General features: G+C 41.8%; 1 protein-coding gene across 1 annotated transcript in view; it reads right to left on the reverse strand.

The window, feature by feature from the left end:
- The window catches only part of RAB6B (RAB6B, member RAS oncogene family), a 60,465-nt gene that overhangs the window by 14,624 nt on the left and 28,241 nt on the right, over positions 1 to 17,600 (reverse strand). Inside the window, exons 2-6 of the mRNA XM_043992439.1 lie at positions 16,521 to 16,574; positions 15,709 to 15,814; positions 12,942 to 13,053; positions 10,898 to 10,991; positions 4,015 to 4,081 (exon numbers count right to left, since the gene is read on the reverse strand). Coding sequence (XP_043848374.1) covers positions 4,015 to 4,081; positions 10,898 to 10,991; positions 12,942 to 13,053; positions 15,709 to 15,814; positions 16,521 to 16,574 — 433 coding nt within the window. The remainder of the gene's footprint in view (positions 1 to 4,014; positions 4,082 to 10,897; positions 10,992 to 12,941; positions 13,054 to 15,708; positions 15,815 to 16,520; positions 16,575 to 17,600) is intronic.

The following is a 17,600-nucleotide window of genomic DNA, read 5'->3' on the forward strand; positions in this document are numbered from 1 at the left end:
AACAAGACACAACCTCCTTGGGCCTTGGCTTCTTCATATGTAAAATGGAGATAATAGCACCTACCACTAGTGGGCTTTGAAAACTATTATCTGTCCAGAGGCTGGATTAGATAGCCTATAGGAGGCATTTCAACCTCAGAATTCAAGGATTCCATTGGAGAACACACTGGAGAAAGAAGAAATAGAGGGGGGAAAGCAGTTGAATTCCTAAAGGGATTAAGAAATCAGAATATTGGGGCAGCTAGGTGGCACAGTGGATAAAGTACTGGCCTCAGGAGGACCTAGTTCAAATCTGGCCTCAGACACTTGACACGTACTAGCTGTGTGACCCTGGGCAAGTCACTTAACCCCAATTGCCTCATCAAAAAAAAAAAAACAACAAAAAACCAAAAACCAAAGAATACCCAAAACAAGAAATCAGAATATTGGGGGTGGAAAAAGCATCATAAGGCCCATTTCAACAGAGGGTTCTTAATTTGGGGTCTGGGTAGATTTCATAGGGTCTATGAACTTGGATGGTGAAAAGCAGCAGAATAAAAAGAGATATTTCTCATTTGCAAACCTCAAAATGCTTATCACCCAGAGAATCAACCTTTTCATAGATTTGACTTTGGTTTTGTCTAGGGCAAGTTTTGGGAGGTCAAACACTTTAGGCCAAATGGATTTAGAGTTGAAGGGGACTTCAGAAGCCACCCAGTCCAACCCCTTCATTGTACAGAGGAGGAAACTGAGGATCTCAAAGGTTCAATGATCTGTTCCAGGTCTCACAAGTGGCAAATATCAGAGGTAAGATCAAAAGACTCTTCTCCTGTTTCTTCCTGGAGGCCCCAGGGAAAGTGCAGAATTCCTTTTAGTTCTACTCTCCACCCCCCCCCCCCACCCCCCACCCCTCATCCTGATAAGATAGGACGGTTGCTGGCAGTTTCTCTCTAGAGGATCTCTTTCCCTGAAGCTCTTTCACTCTACCATCAAACACAATGGCCTGGGTCTAGGGCAGAGATCAGAGCCCAGCGCTAATGGTATTGATCACGCTGCTGAACAGGCAACATATAAAACTCTCTATCAGGGGAGGCTGAAGAAGCTGTGATGATCTGCTAAACCTCATTTGAAACACAAATTCCTAGCCTTAGGCGTCTCCTCCAGCACAAGGCAAATGAGAGGGAGCTCAGTGCAAGAAACAGAGGGTTGGTTGTTCTTAGTTGAGCTGCAGGGAAGACCTGAGTTCAAATCCTGACTCAAGTATGCACCAGCTGTGTGACCATTGCCAAACTGCTGAACCTCTCTTGACTCTAGTTCCCTTACCTCAATCAGCTTCATTTCTCCCATCCGTAAAATGGGGGTGATAATAGCACTTACTTCAACAGGGTCATTGTGAGGATGAAAGGAATTATATAACATATATACCATAGATAGGTTAGTAATTAGTATGTTCCACAGAGCTTCTGGTTAGAAAGCCTAGTAAGACTGTGACCCAGCAGAAAAGGTTAGATTCGGAGTCTAGTCTAATTTCTGCCACAAATGAACTGTGTGACCTTAGGTAAACCATTTGCCCTCTCTGGGCTTCAGCTTTTTCATCTACTAAATGTGGGGGCGGGGGGGGGGGGTCAGTCTAGAATTCAGGAGTCCTCACCTTTTTTTTTGTCCTGGACCCTTTGGACAGTCTGGTGAAGCCCAAGGACCGCTTCTCAGAATCATATTTTTAAATGCACAAAATAAAACAAATGGTATTACAAAGGAATCCAAAGGTCAGTGGAAATGAAGATGCTGTTTTTTGCCAAGTTCACAGACCCTATGAAATCTACCCACAGACCCCAAATTAAGAACCCTCTGTTGAAATGGGCCTGATGATCCTTTCCACCCCCAATATTCTGATTTCTTAATCCCTTTAGGAATTCAGCTGCTTCCCCCTCCCCCCCCCTCTATTTCTTCTTTCTCCAGTGTGTTCTCCTATGGGATCCTTGAATTCTGAGGCTGTAAATACCTCCTATGGGCTATCTAATTCATCCTCTGGACAGATAATAGTTTTCAAAGCCCACTGGAAGAATCATTCCCGTAGCCCCTTAAAGAATCCACTCAAGTATTAAGAAACTCAGTTTGAATTCTGCCTTACACACTGTCTGTGTGATGCTGGGCAAGTCACCTAGCCTCAGTTTGCTCCTCTGCAAAATGGGGATAATAGTAGCCCCGACCTGTCACAAGGTTGTCATGAGGACCGAATGAAATGATTTCTACGGAGTGCTTTGCAAATTTAAAGTTAGTTGTTATTTTTCATTACTGTTATTATGTGAGAGCCAATTTTCACTGTTACACATTAATATAGGGAGAGGAAGAATCCCCGATCACATGTACGTGCTTCCCTTCCATCCTTCTTTTGCTAGTATGTGACCTTGGAAATAGCCTTCTGCTGCTTGGCTGAGAAACAATTTCTCCCCGGGAAGTAAGTACAAGAAGAGAATGCCTGTTTCATTAATTTTGCTAACCACACATTTCCATGGAGTTCTGTGGTTTGACAAAGGCCATCAAAAATTTGGTAAATGTTTTGTGATTTCCTTAGTGATGAGGCTCTTTACAGGAAATACCAAGGATGAACGAAAGGGTCTCAGTTTCTTTTCCTTGCAGAAAAGGGCCAAGCTTTTTTTCCCCTGCAGTCAGATGTACTCTAGAATCATATGGCTCACTCGGGATGCAAGGCTCTGACTCACAGGTCACTGGCAAGGAGCTAAGATCGCAGGAAGGCCAGTACCATGATTCAGGTATGATTTATCCAGATATGATAAATAGGCACTACCAGCCATTATGTTTTTTCCTTTTTTTTTTTTAGTGAGGCAATAGGGGCCAAGTGAAGTGTTAAGTGTCTGAGGCCGGATTTGAACTCAGGTACTCCTTTCTCCAGGGCCGGTGCTCTACCCACTGCACCATCTAGCTGCCCCCAGCCATTATGTTTTTAACATTTTTGTCCAGACTTGTGATTTCTTTAATGTCTAGGGTTCCCCATTAAAGACCCTCCTTCCACAAAGAATGAGCCAACCACAACTGCTGTACCGTTTAAATCTCAAGAAAACTAGTTGGGCCACTTAGAAGGTTAAATGACTTGCCCAGGGTCACACAACCAGATCATGCTGATTGTGTCCAGTTCAGTACCCATGATTCTACATTCCTCTGCATAGACGAATATGACCTAAAATTTCCAAGGTTATTTGATAGGGGGAAAGCGGACTAAAACAAACTCCTGATACATCTGGATTGTTTGTTCTAAAGGGATTTTGCTTTAATGAGTACATTGCTAGAAAATTCATTCCCAGTCTACCAAGAGTTGAAGACAAAAGAGAGCTAATCTCAGACCTTCTGTAGCTAATTAGCAAATGAAAAGATGCTTTAAATCTATTATGAGAAAGAGATAAATCATGTTTGTAGGACCGGATAAGATTGGGTACACAAATCAGTCCCATCCATGTCCTCCATGTTTCTGGACATTTATATCTGTCTGTATGCAGCTGTTTATTTTGGTGAGCCACTTGGGAGTTTACGTGGATTCATATAAAAGGGGTCCATGGGAGAGGAACAGGTGAGGTGATTAAAAGTATAAAGAGACAGTTTTCACATAATTTTAGAACTGGAGGAGACACCTTCCTACCTTCTTGCTGATAGTACAAATCACACACGCTCTGGTCTCTTGGTCATTCAGAGTCAACTATCATATGGACTAGGATTAGAGAATATTCATTCATTCATATGCAGGATTATTCCCTGTACAGAATTTGTGACAATCATATCAGCAGGGAGCTATTGCCTGAGGCAACCCATTGTATGGAGACCTCTGTCCAAATAGAAATTTCCTAATTAATGTATCCAGAATCTTGAAAGTGTAGGATTCCAAGCCAGTTCCTATCCCAGAAGGACAAAGAGTTAGCAATTTCTCCTCAATGTATATGCCTTTCTTCTTTTCCCTCCTCCCCAAACATCTAGCTTTCATTTTCCAAGTAGGCCGACTCACTGGTTCCAGGAAAAGGATACTCCCTTCTTTGCTCTTCTCCTGAACATTCTCCATTCCAGGGAGAGCTGATGCCACACGCCGGAATAGCTGGGAATTGGGGTAGGGGGTGGGGGAGAAGCAAAACATGAAAGGCATCAGAATGAGTGTTGTCTTTCCCTCCCTCCCTCTCCCCTTCCCCCTGCCTTTCTCATGATGTTTTCCATCCACCTTCTGGGAGCTGTAGCCCTTCACAGCAATGTGGGAGATTGGTAGCCAGGGACAACGAGAGGCTCGTCATGGAAATGGGAAACTTGAGAATAAAGAGGGATGTGGTTGCTGAGGTCCATACAAGGGCTGACTCTGTAGTCAGGAAAAAGAATTTTGGCAAGGCACTATCAGAAGGCCAGACTCCTTCTCAAAGAGACTGTAAGTCCCAGGAATAGGGAAAGATTCTGTCCTATATACTAAACTTGAGCCAGATGCATTGTTATCACAGAGGTCTAGTGTTGTCTAGGAATGAATATGCATAAACTACATTAGAATCTTGTCATCATGGCATGATTGCTGAATGTGAGTGTATGTGTGTGTGCACGCGCACGTGTGTGCACACATCCCTAGACCTCAATGCACTGTGAAACTCAATATTGAAATATGGTAAGTCTGTCAGGAAAGGCAGTCTTAGTAGATACCAGAAATGTCTCTACTTACTTGATAATTTAAAACAATAATGACAACCAGGAGGTGTTGATACTTATATGATAATACAAAAGCTTCCTGGTTCCCTTTCTGGGGCATTGTGGACTCTAACACTATAGGATATTTTTGTGTGTGAGGCAATTGGGGTTAAGTGACTTGCCCACGGTCACACAGCTAGTAAGTTGTCAAGTGTCTGAGGTCAGATTTGAACTCAGGTCCTCCTGAATCCAGGGCCAGTGCTCTATCCATTGTGCCACCTAGCTGCCCCTAACACTATAGGATTTTGAAAGGCTGTGTGGTACAATTAATAGAGAGCTAGCCTTGGAGTCTGGAAGACTGCAATCCAAATCCTGCCTGTGGCACATACTACCTGTGGGACCACGGCCAAATCATTAACCTTTTCAATGCCTCCAGCCAATTTTTCAAGCTTAGAATTAGAGGGCAGTTGCTGATATGCACTGATGTGTTGGTTTTTTTTGGGGGGGGGCAGGGCAATGAGGGTTAAATGACTTGCCCAGTGTCACACAGCTAGTGTCAAGTGTCTGAGGTTGGATTTGAACTCAGGTCCTCCTGAATCCAGGGCTGGTGCTTTATCCACTGCGCCACCTAGCCGCCCCCCTGACCTGCCCTGATGAAGGGATTTTCTACCTTAGGAGTTCCTTAGCCTCAAGGAATCTAAGCTTTGGATTTTCCCCAAATCACAAGATTTAGAACTGGGAAGGAACTTAAAGCTGGTATTCCCATCCAACTCTATTGACTTGAGATTCAATCCTCATAAAAAAAAAAAATACTTGGTTCTCTTGCTAGAGTAGATTGTGGGGTATATGGGAATGAGCCCTGAGCTAGGAGCCAGAAGACCTCCTCCTAGTACTGGCTTCACCTCTTATTACCTACATGACCTTCATTGGGTCACTTCAAACATCTCGGAGCTTCGATGTCCTTGACTGTCAAAAGGACATAGCAATACATTAACCCACCACACAGGGGATTTCTAAGTATTGGATGAGATCATAGGATCATAGCTTTGGAGCTGGAGGGGATCTTAGAGGCCATATGGTCCAATCCCCTCATTTGACAGATGAAGAAACAGAGCCCTGGAGAGCTTAAGTGATTTGCCCAGAGTCACGCAAACAATTAATAACAAAAAAACCAGGATTCAAATCCAGCATTCTAACTCCAAATTCCGTACTTGTCACTGAATTGTGCTACCATCTCTATAGCTTTACTGGTGAATTAAAGGGGGGAAAGTAAAATAAAACAAAGTATAGAAGCCTCTTTGAAGGACGGACAACTTTTCATTTTGTTTTCCTTTCTCTGGTCCCTAGGATTGAGTCTTGTACATAGCAGGCATTTAATGACTAAATCCTTATTGAATTGAAATAAGGAGACTGGTCTAGATGTTCTCTAAGGTTCCATCTAGCTCTAATGAGCTAATCAGGCTCGGTCACAGTTTTCTTTTCTTTTCGTGGGGTAATGAGGGTTAAGTGACTTGCCCAGGGTCACACAGCTAGTAAGTGTCAAGTGTCTGAGGTCGGATTTGAACTCAGGTCCTCTTGAATCCAGGGATGGTGCTTTATCCACTTAGCTGCTCCCCCCACTTTTCTTAGATTTTTAAACTTTTTTTTCTTATTTTTTTCCTAGTGGAGAGAACAGCCTTTTTCTTAGCTTCCTCATTTGCTCACATAAACGGTAATTTGTTAGCAAATGCTCACACTTTCCTTTTTATAATGTTTCTGTTGCATATGGCAAACAAGCCTCACTTTACTTGTCTGGTCTATGAGATATAGTAAAGGTTTAATAGAGATTAAGAGACTAGATTCATAGAGCTGGGAGGGAGCTTAGAGAATCTCTAGTCTATGGCTTCACAAAACTGACAAAGGGGACCATGAAACGAAAAAAGCCTTAAGAATCCTTGGATTCTCCCATCTTGTACTTGTGAAGTTTGCTTTTGTGGGGTGGGGTGGGGCAATGAGGTTTAAGTGACTTGCCCAGGGTCACACAGCTAGTAAGTGTCAAGTGTCTCAGGTCAGATTTGAACTCAGGTCCTCCTGAATCCAAGGTTGGTGCTCTATCCAATGCACCACTTAGCTGCCCCTCTCAGGATGTTTTTAAATGCTTAAAATAAAATACAAAAGAATATAAATGAAACCAACCATACTGAAATTTAGTTATTGAAATATTTTTTTAACCAATTTCCCTCCTCCTATTTGCCCCTCCACACTTTACAGATAAGAAAACTGATGTCCATTTTCGAGAAACAATTGGAAGCTGCAAATGTAGTTATGAACCCGTATCTGTATTGTGAATAGTTATTATGCCAAGGTTTAGCTCCCATGTTTAAGAGGACTCTTCTGTATGTTTTAGGAGCTGATATTTTAAATGGCATTTTTCCATTTAAGAAAATGGAGTGCTTCTGTATCTTGACATGATTTATTGTTTCAAGGAGAAGCAGATACTGTTGGAAACTAATGGAAATTATTGACTCTGGGCATACTGCTAAATCATTTGCATAACAGCCAGCACAGAGATGCACAAGTTTTATATTAACACTCATCCTCCTCCCCCATCCCCCAGTGCCACCACTGAACAAGACGAAATGTAACAGAGATGAGTGTAAAGTCTTACGATTGGGTTCAAAAAGTAAACTTCACAGGTACAAGATGGGGGAAGCAGAGCCAGGAAACAGCTTGTTTGAAAAAAAAAAAAGACCTGGGAGTTTTAATGGATTACAAGCTCAATGTGAAATTCTATGGTGTATTATAAAGATCTTCCTTTCCCCCAAAATGATTTTGAGCCTCGTTTAGAAAGGCATAGCTTCTAGGAATAAGAGGGTGATAGTCATCTCGTACTCAGCCAGACTGCATCTGGTATATTGATTGTTTAGTTCTCAGTGCAACACCTTAGGAAGCACACTGATGAGCTGAAGTGTCCAGAGAAGGGCAACTAAGATGGTAGAGGTCTTTGAGATCATATCATATGAGGATTGGTTCGGGGAAGAGGTCCTATTTAGTGTGGACGAGGGAAGACTTAGGGAGGTGTGATTAGCTGTCTTTGTGGGAAGACTTAACAAGATTATTTTGATTCTCCTCAAAAAGTCAAAAAGAGAATCCTCTCTACAGGTTCCTCTCCTACCTGTGGTATTAAAATGACTTCCTTCAAACTCAAATGCAACTGGGGGGAAAAATCAAATGTTCAATGTGAATCCTTATTGGGAAATGTCTTATAAAGGAGCCATAAACCACTGGAAATGCAGGATTTATGGATTCATCCATTTATGGGGTGGAAGCAGCATGGGAGAGAGGAAGGGGGACTAGAATAAGTCAGAACATTCATGTTCAAATCCTGGCTCTGCCATTTACCCCCTGTGTGACCTTGAAGAACAAGGGAATGATGTCTCCAGCCCTCAGGTTGTTTGTTTTCTGTAAAATGACTTGATGATGTTTGAGGTTCTTTCAGCCCTGATATTCTGTGATTCTATGATATTGTTATAGTGGTAGTAGGATAGTGCGGTGGAAAGGGCATCGGATTTGGAGCCCTGAGACCTGGTTTCAAATGCTAGCTCTGCTTTTTATTCTGGGCCTCAGTTTCATCATCTGTAAAAGGGAGTTGGACTAGGTGATCTCTAAAGTCCTTTCTAGCTCTGTATCTACGATATGATGAATCAAAAAGGGGCTGACTTTGGCTGCACTGATAGAAAGACCAGTTTGTTTTTGCTGTGTGTGTGTGTGTGTGTGTGTGTGTGTGTGTGTTTGGCAATGAGGGTTAAGTGACTTTCCCAGGGTCACACAGCTAGTAAGTGTCAAGTGTCTGAGGTCAGATTTGAACTCAGGTTCTCCTGAATCCCAGGCCCATGCTTTATCCACTGTGCCACCTAGCTGACTGAGAAAGACCATTTTTTGGGGGGTGGGGCAATGAGGGTTAAGTGACTTGCCCAGGGTCACACAGCTAGTAAGTGTCAAGTGTCTGAGGCCAGATTTGAACTCAGGTCCTCCTGAATCCAGGACCGGTGCTTTATCCACTGCACCACCTAGCTGCCCCTGAAAGACCAGTTTTAATAGGTGTGTTGTGGAACAGGATAAAGTAAGGACAAAGTGAGTGTTTGGACCATCTAGTGACAGAGAAAGCACCTTCTTCTTTTTCCTAATGCATTGATTTAAACCTCTTCTGAGCTGTTAAAGGAGCTCTGAACACTCAGTGAAAGATCTCCAAGAAGTTGGGATAAGCAATTTCATCTAATGGGCTTAAGGCTGTTTGATAAATATGGGCTGAAGATGGGTTCTAAGTACTATCTAAGAATCAGATGCTGTGTTCTGGAAAAGCACCATCAAAGCTCAGAGTCAGAAGACAGTCCAACTAGGAGCCATCTAGTCCAACCCATAGCCAAGCAGAAATCTCAATCCACAGACACCGAATCTCTTGAATCTTATCCCCTACTCCCTCAATATCTCAATAGTGCTTCCAGAAGAAGGTCTCAGAGCCTTGGACCCTGAACAACTGTCCCACCCCTGTGATTCTGTACCTTATTTACTTAAATCATAAAGCTTTAAATTCACCTCTGAATGCAAATGACCCTTGTTTCAATAGCATGATTCCTTTCCTTTTTCTGACAATTAACCTTGGGGATATTGTGTACATAAAGAAAAGGTGCAAACCTACCCTGCACAGTAACCAGGGAGTCACACTCAAAAAAGCCTGCATTATTGGGCATGGGATTTTGTCCAAAGTCACAAAAATCATAGGCTATGGAGTTGGAAGGGCCTTAGCGATCATCTAGTTAAATTAGACTTTACAGCATTCCCAACAAAAAGTCCTTCAAACACCACTGATGGTAATATAACTTCATTTCATTTTTGACTCTCATAGCCTTCCTAATCCTTTAGTCCAAGAATTCAGTTTCTCCACTGGTAAGAGTTTACAGAGGAATTTGACACACCTGGAATGCCTACCAGTTTTTAGTGGTACTGCTCTACTACCCCCACCAAATACCATTCTAATGCCCACTTCCACACCTTTTTTGGGGGGGAATTCCTCTTGCCTGGAAAACCCTTTCCTATTTATTTCTCACACAAATCCTACCAAACATTTTTCAAGGTTTAAGTAAACTTCCATCCCTTCATGAAGTACTCTCTTCCCCTTTAACTGCTTCAATCCACAGGGATCCTTATCTTCTATGAACTTCTTTCTATGGGATTTAGAGTTTGCACTGCTCATTTCAGGCATGTAATTATATAATGTTCTGCGTTATTCTTTATCTTATGTTTCCCCATAGTGTTAGCCTGGCACAGCAGACAAGTGTGCTAGGTTTGGAGTCAGGAAGACTTGAATTTAAATAACACTTCTTTTTGTTTGTTTGTTTTTGGTTTTGTTTTTTTGGTGAGGCAATTGAGGTTAAGTGACTTGCCCAGGGTCACATAGCTAATAAATATCTGAGGTCAAATTTGAACTCAGGTCCACCTGAATCCAGGGCTGGTGCTCTATCCACTGTGCCACCTAGCTGCCCCACTAAATATCACTTCTGAAACTAACTAGCCATGTGAACCTGAATGGTTCATATAACTTCTATGTGCCCCAAGAAAATCTACTAAGCCATCAATGGATTTTCATCTATGCTGGTGAAAGGTGTTACCAATGTACAACTTTCCTATTTTAATGAAATCACAGCTCCTTTATGTCTCTCCAAGCAGCTCTTCAAAGGCTAGGAATGTAGTTCATATTTCTTCATTCTTACTCAAAGAACAGCACAATGCTGAGTACCTGGAGATACTCATTGAATTGAATCAGAATTGACTGATTTCTTCTTCCTACACTAGGAAAAGACATTAGAAAATTCTATCTTCCTCAGAGCAAACAAAAATCACACTCTTTCGACACCCTTTGAGAATAAACTCTGTCAACAGCACTATCTTCAAGCATAAAGGACAAGTAGATAGGATGGGGTGGGTGGGGATATGCCACTGCAAGAGGGAGGTACATGTGTATATGCATGCTATGGCAATATCTGACATTAGCCTGAGGGACCATCTCATGAGACTTACACCTTCTATCCTGTGATTGTCTTTTTTTGATCAACCTTATAAGTTGGATTCACACTTCAGGTGGGTGTTTTACTTTATTTCTAGCATTTGATTTTCCTTCTGGCTAATGTATGACATTAGCCCTATAAACCTTAACAGAGTTGTGTATATGCTTTAAGTGCTTATGCTGGACCAGAAGTCATAGATCTCTTACCTGCTTGACATTGTATCCTGTCTTGGCACTGGTTTCAATAAACATGACACTCAGTTCTTTGGCGCGCTGTTCCCCTTCTTCAATTGTTATCTGCCTACACACACCAAAAAGAAGAGCAAATCACAAGAGGCCCACCACAGTTCAACATACTGAGGAAAGAATTCAATATCCCCACTGGCTGTGGCAGGAGAGCATCAGAGTGGGAAATAGCAAAATGGGCAGAGCAGACTGGATACCCATCAGGGTTCTTTCACTAAAACAATGGGAAGCTGTCAGTACCTTGGACAGCTATCCCAATATTGTGGGGCATCTGTTTTATGATGCCATATTGTGCTGCTCCATGAATGGAAGATAGTGATAAACTCCCAACCTTCATGTCATTTTTGCATGTGTCTCTCAGTCTCCATAGATTTACCTTTCCTGGTAATTTGGAATGTGATGGACATTTTCCATTTGCAAATTCACAGCACATTTCACAACTTGAAGTTGAAGGATGGGTGGGACTGTGATTTTGGGTGTTGGAGTTGATTAAATTTCACTTGGTTTGATTGACAAAAACTGAGGGGTTTTTGGGTGGGATCTCTGTGCTCACTGGGCAAATTTATTCAAATTATATGCAAATTAGCACTCCGTGTTGGAGTGAGATCTAGCACTTTTAGAAAGCCTGTGGTAATATTGAGCTCTGCCCAGGAGAACCAATCCATTGCCTGTTATAGTCCCTTCTCTGTTGCTACAACATCCTCATTTTCTGACTTCTGAACAGAGCTGCTACTTTTACAAGGCCCTAAGAAAATGCACACCTGTGACCTCCTGTCAGAAAATGTAGAAACCCCACAGTTTAATTCCACACACAGTTCTCTGTTTGTGGCACACGGTCCCATGTTCACACCTGAGTAAGCATTGGTAATGAGCAGGTTGATTTGGCCCTGAATCAAAGGAAAATACCTCCCCCCCCAAACCCCTTAAGTTGGGGTAGTTTTTGTATAGTGTACAGTTAGAAACCTTTTTTACCTTTTGAAAGCATGTCACAAACAGAGACATCAAATGGGTCCAGAAACCAGGTTATTCAGGAGTTGGAAAAACCCAATTAAGAGCTTTGTGTGTGTGTGTGTGTGTGTGTGTGTGTGTGTGTGTGTGTGTGTGTGTGTGTGTGGCTAGATTAGACAAGCCAGCAACAAAGGGCTAAGAATACGATCTTGGGCTTTTACAGACTAATTACTACCAGATTGTAAACCCCACGTGAGTTAGGGTGTCTCTTATCTAAAATTTGTATCTCCTTCAGTGTCCATCATGGTGCTCTGGGAATGGTAGAGCTGAATAAATAGCCATTGAATGAATGGAATCCAGTATTTGAAGGATCATACATACATACATACACACACACATATATACATATATGTATATACATAAACACACAGAGCATCACAGAACTCCTGGTTTTTCCAGGAGCAAAAGCAAAATGAGGCTTAAGGCAAGTGAGGGCTTGAGTGATTAATACATGAGTAGATTTGATATACAATAGTCTGGCACATGTCTATCTGCAGGTTGGGAAATGTGGGCAGGACAATGCCAAGTGAATAGAGTGCTAATAGCTACTGGCACCCCAGTAAAAGTCTGAAAATATCCACATCAGCTACATTTTTTATTTTGGGGGGGCAGGGCAATGAGGGTTAAGTGACTTGCCCAGGGTCACACAGCTAGTAAGTATCAAGTGTCTCAGGCTGGATTTGAACTCAGGTCCTCCTGAATCCAGGGCTGGTGCTTTATCCACTGCACCACCTAGTTGCCCCACACAGCAGCTACATTAAGGAGGGACACCTCAACTGCTCGCCAAGCAGAGGCCATAGGAATTCCCCATGCAGCAATGTCTAGCCTTGACCCAGAAAAGAAACTTCTGGCCACAGCAGACCTTTTCTCCCACTTAGTCATGAGTAGGCATCAGGAGCATCGATTCCCTGATTCATTTTAGGTGTGATTCCTGAGGTTTCAAGTTTAGTTCATGTTTCTCCACCTTCTGGAGCTTCTTTTCCTCTCCCTCTCTTACCTCTTATCTGCTAGGTCTGTTTTGTTGCCCACCAGCATGATGATGACATCACTTCCTCTTTCTGTCCTGACATCATCAATCCACTTGGAGGTCTGTTGGAAGGAGTTGAGATCTGAGGGTGGAAAATAGGAAAAAAACTGGAGATAAGTATGAAAGAGAAAAAGGAGGGGGAGTAACTAGGAGAAGGAAAAAAGGGAACAGCAGGAAAGAGAGACAGAAACAGAGAGATGGTATACTTCTTGGTAGAAAATGAAGTACTTGAGGTCTGAAGATATTCCAGTAATAGAAGAAAGGAGATGTCCCTTTTTAGCATGGAAGGAGAAAGGGAAAAGAGAGAGCAGTATTAAGCAATAACATTAACTGTCTGCTAATAGTGCATCTTAGAACCTTCCCAAAGACTAAACCTAGTTTACAACATGGTGATAATAATGAATTTATAATGTGGCAATGAGATGAATTTAACCATCCCACCATCATGAATAAATTTAAGTCTCTTTCAGGGACATTTTGGGGACATTTCTCAGAAATGCTAGTAGAATAATTTCTCTTTGTCAGGAGTGATTAATTTTCTCTGGAAGTTATTTTTATGTAATGTTTGCTAGTGAATCACTCTCTTTTTGCCTTTATAGACAAGTGATTTCATGAATCCAGACGTGATTATCCATATGATGACTGGGAATATTAGCTGTTTTAGTCAGTCCCATATTGTGGGTCTTATTTTATTTCTACACAAGCCCAAATTTGCCAAGAACCCCATTTCCTTGTTCTAGTGTCTATGGGCTTCTTTGTTCATGAATGACTAATGGAGGTAGCCACTCATTAGAGTTGTGTGTGTGTGTAGGCCTACAGACATAAAGAGGGACTAAAGATGGTGCCTGGTGGACACTCAGCTTAAAGGTTCAAGCAAAGGGAATCCAAGGCAGAGTAAACAGGGCTATGATGCTGTCAGGGAGTTGTGGTGTGTCTGATCCTGTTGTGGATATGATTTCAGTCCCTGCCTCAAGTCTCTCCCCATTCCAATCCATCCTCCACACAGCCACCAAAGTGATTTTTCCTAAAGCATAGGTATCAGTCATCTCCCTGATTTGTAAACTCTAATGGTTTCCTCTTAACTATAGGATCCCTTTTATAAACTCCTCTGTTTGGTATTTAAAGCTCTTCATGTTGTTCCTCATGCTCCTCCCTCTCCTATCTCTGGACCTTTGTACTGACAGTCCCCCATGCCTGGAATGCCCTTCCTCTTTATCTTCACCTCAGAGTGACCTTGGTTTCCTTTAAAACTCAGTTCAGGTGTCCTATGCTGCACGAAGGCCTTTTTTTTTTTTTTTTTTGCAGGGCAATGGGGGTTGTGACTTGCCCAGGGTCACACAGCTAATAAGTGTCAAGTGTCTGAGGCCGGACCTGAACTCAGGAACTCCTGAATCCAGGGCTGGTGCTCTATCCACTGCACCACCTAGCTGCCCCTTTCCTGCTCCTTCTAAACTCTTAGTGCCTTCCTTTCTCAGACTTCCTATATGTATCTTGTATGTCGATTTATGTATATGGTGTCTCCCTCCATTTGAACTTATAAGATCCTTAGGGGAAGGGACTGTTTTTATTTTTTCTTCATATTCTCAGGCTTAGCACAGTGCCCAGAACACAGTAAGCACTTAATAAATGCTTATTGATTGACTGATTGATTAACTGTTGCAAAAAAGAACTTGCTTGCATTTCCACAGTCTTGGACTTTGGCAGCTGCTTCCTCTACACCAGCATTGATGGGTACCACTATTCCAATCCCTTACATATTTCCACAAAAAAGAAGGGAAATTCTAGTCTGTGTTCTTCCAGGCTTGACCTGGGTGCTGGCTTTCTTTTCTGTGTACTGTGTATCTTAGTTGCAGGAGCAGCTGCAGCCAGCAGAAGCCAGCTCTGTGTGCAGAAATGAAGCCCTTTCTTCTCCACACCCTCTTTCTCTTCTTCATTTCTTTCCAGATTAACCTTGAGGAGGAATCTTAATTCAGTGCAAAATAAAGCATCTGCCCACACTCAGCATCTCTATCATCTTCACAAACACCTGTAAAATGATCTACAGCCATTTTAACATAATGAGTCTTGGTAATCTGTTAGAGCACTGGAAAATTCCTCATGGAATTAGGATAAAAAAAATGAAAGTAATGAACCCATCTAGAATCTACCATTTTTGAGTCACAGATCTGGTAGGCTGGTGAAAGCCTATGTACCCCTTCTCACAATAATTTTTTAAAGGTATGAAATAAAGTATACAGAATTACAAAGGAGACCAATTCTATTTAAATGCAGTTAGTTAAAAAAAAATTCATGGACCCCAGGTTAAGAATGCAAACAAAATACACATGTCCATGTTCATGTCCTAAGCACCAGAATATTTCTGAGGAATTAGTCTTGTTGTTTTTTCCTCTACCACGTCCCCTCCCAATGCATCACAAGCAATAGGTAACCTGGGCAGATGTAGGAAATAAATTGCAGTGTGTGCTTGGTATTTAAATGCAGTCTCTAGACTCCTGCTGCTCAGCAAATGTACCAGGTGTTGCTGAGTGATCCCTAACACCACCTTCTGCTAGGGTTTCATTACATGCAGAAACATAACCATGCAATGCCATAATGACTATATAAAAGCCACTGCCACACCTAGATGTGAGGATCAGAAGAGTTAAATTTTCCCCTTCAACTCTGCAGCTGGGGCATTTTTGCTGGGCCACCATTTTGCATGATATCTGCCTGGTAAAACCACCCATGTTGCACTCACTTGTGATGTCATACACCACCACTGCCACAGTGGAGTCCCGGATGTAACTGGGGATTAGGCTGCGGAACCTCTCCTGTCCAGCGGTGTCCCAAAGTTGCAATCGGACCTGCCAAGGGGACAGAGAGAAAGAGGGAGGGAAGAAAGGAGAGGAAGCAGAGATAGAGGTATTAATTCTTTGTATCCCCAGTACCTAGCCCAGAGTACCCTAGCATATAACAGGTGCTCAATTCCTATTGATTGATTTCTGTAAAGGGATTGCATAAAGCAATGCTGTCCCAGAAAGGGAATTATCAAAGGTATTGTCACTTGAGGTTCTCTGCTTTTGGAGGGAGGAGAAAGAGGAAGGAACTCCATCCTCTTAGGTTTCCAACCATTGGCACTGCTGCCACTATAATAGGTAGCATTTATGTAACACCTTAAAATTTGCAAAATACTTTACAAATATGATTTCATTTGATCCTAACAACCTTGTAAGGTAAGTGATATTGTTCTATTCATTTTATAGATGAGTAAACTGAGGCCAAAAGGTTAAGTGACTTGCCTGGCTCCACACAGCCAGTAAGTAAATGTTTGAGGCAGGGTTTGAACTCGGATCTTACTGACTCCAAATTGCATGCTCTATTCACTATGTCCCTTCACTGACCTTAAGAAGTCAACAAGAGAAGTTCAGTGCACTAGTTTTCCTAGCTCTGCTTTGTCTTAGAAGTCAGTGTGACCAGGAGGAGTCTCGTTAACCTGGATATAGACTCCTTTTCCCTAGACTCTCTCATCAAGTAAAAAAAGTTATCATAGTTCTCAAATCTGGCACTTACCGTACGATCCTCCAAATACATAGTTTTTGATAAGAAGTCAATCCCAATGGTTGCCTGTAAAGAAGGAAAGAAAGGGGCAAGGTGAGAAAGATCAAAAGTTTTATATACCACAAAGGACTAAATATTGGGCAAAAGGTTTGGTAATCCTGAATGTATTGAAGAAGGAAGAAGAAGAAGAAGAAGAAGAAGAAGAAGAAGAAGAAGAAGAAGAAGAAGAAGAAGAAGAAGAAGAAGAAGAAGAAGAAGAAGAAGAAGAAGAAGAAGAAAAGCATGTCATATAGAAGAGACAGCAGTCTGGGTCCCTCTTTTGGACCATCCGACTTTCAGGGAATCTTATACCATCCTTTAATATTAATTAACATTTTTTTCAACTAACAAGCATTTATTTTCTCTTTGTTTCCTCTCAACCGCTATCCTACTTCTGTGGAGAAAAAAAACACCATACTCTTGTAATAAATGCACAGTCAAGCAAAAGTAATTCTTCCACTGGCCATGTCTGTGCCTCATTCTGCATCTTGAGTCTCTCACTTCTTTGCAAGAAGGTAGCTTGTTTCATCATCCATCCACTTGAGTTCCTAAGTATCTACCATATTGATGTTTGTCTCTAACCATACTGATGTCATTGTGAAAACTGTTCTCTTGGTTCTGCACACTTCATACATGTCTCCCCAGGTTTCTCTGAGCCCAACCTTTTTTTTCATCATTTCTCATGGCATGATAATATTACATTTCATTCAAATACCAAAACTTGTTCAGCCATGTTTCAATTGATGACCATGCCCTTAGTTTCTGGTTATTTTCCACTATAAAAACAGAGGGCTAAAATAAATTTATTTGTACACGAGTCTTTTTTCCTATTTCTCTGATCTCTTTAGGATATATGGGCCTAGTAATGGTATCACTAAGTCAAAGAATACCATCTTTCCTATTGTCTTGATGAATTCTCTTCTTAATGAACTTGAAGTTGCTCTCCTCACTCCCAATAGAATCATAATAATAATAATAATAATACTATCAGTATAAACTTAAATGTCTTAGTTGTTCACTGAGTGTGGACACTGGGGTGAGCAGTGTGACAGA

Source organism: Dromiciops gliroides, chromosome 3 (genome assembly GCF_019393635.1).
Source record: "Dromiciops gliroides isolate mDroGli1 chromosome 3, mDroGli1.pri, whole genome shotgun sequence".
In the NCBI taxonomy this organism is placed as follows: domain Eukaryota; kingdom Metazoa; phylum Chordata; class Mammalia; order Microbiotheria; family Microbiotheriidae; genus Dromiciops; species Dromiciops gliroides.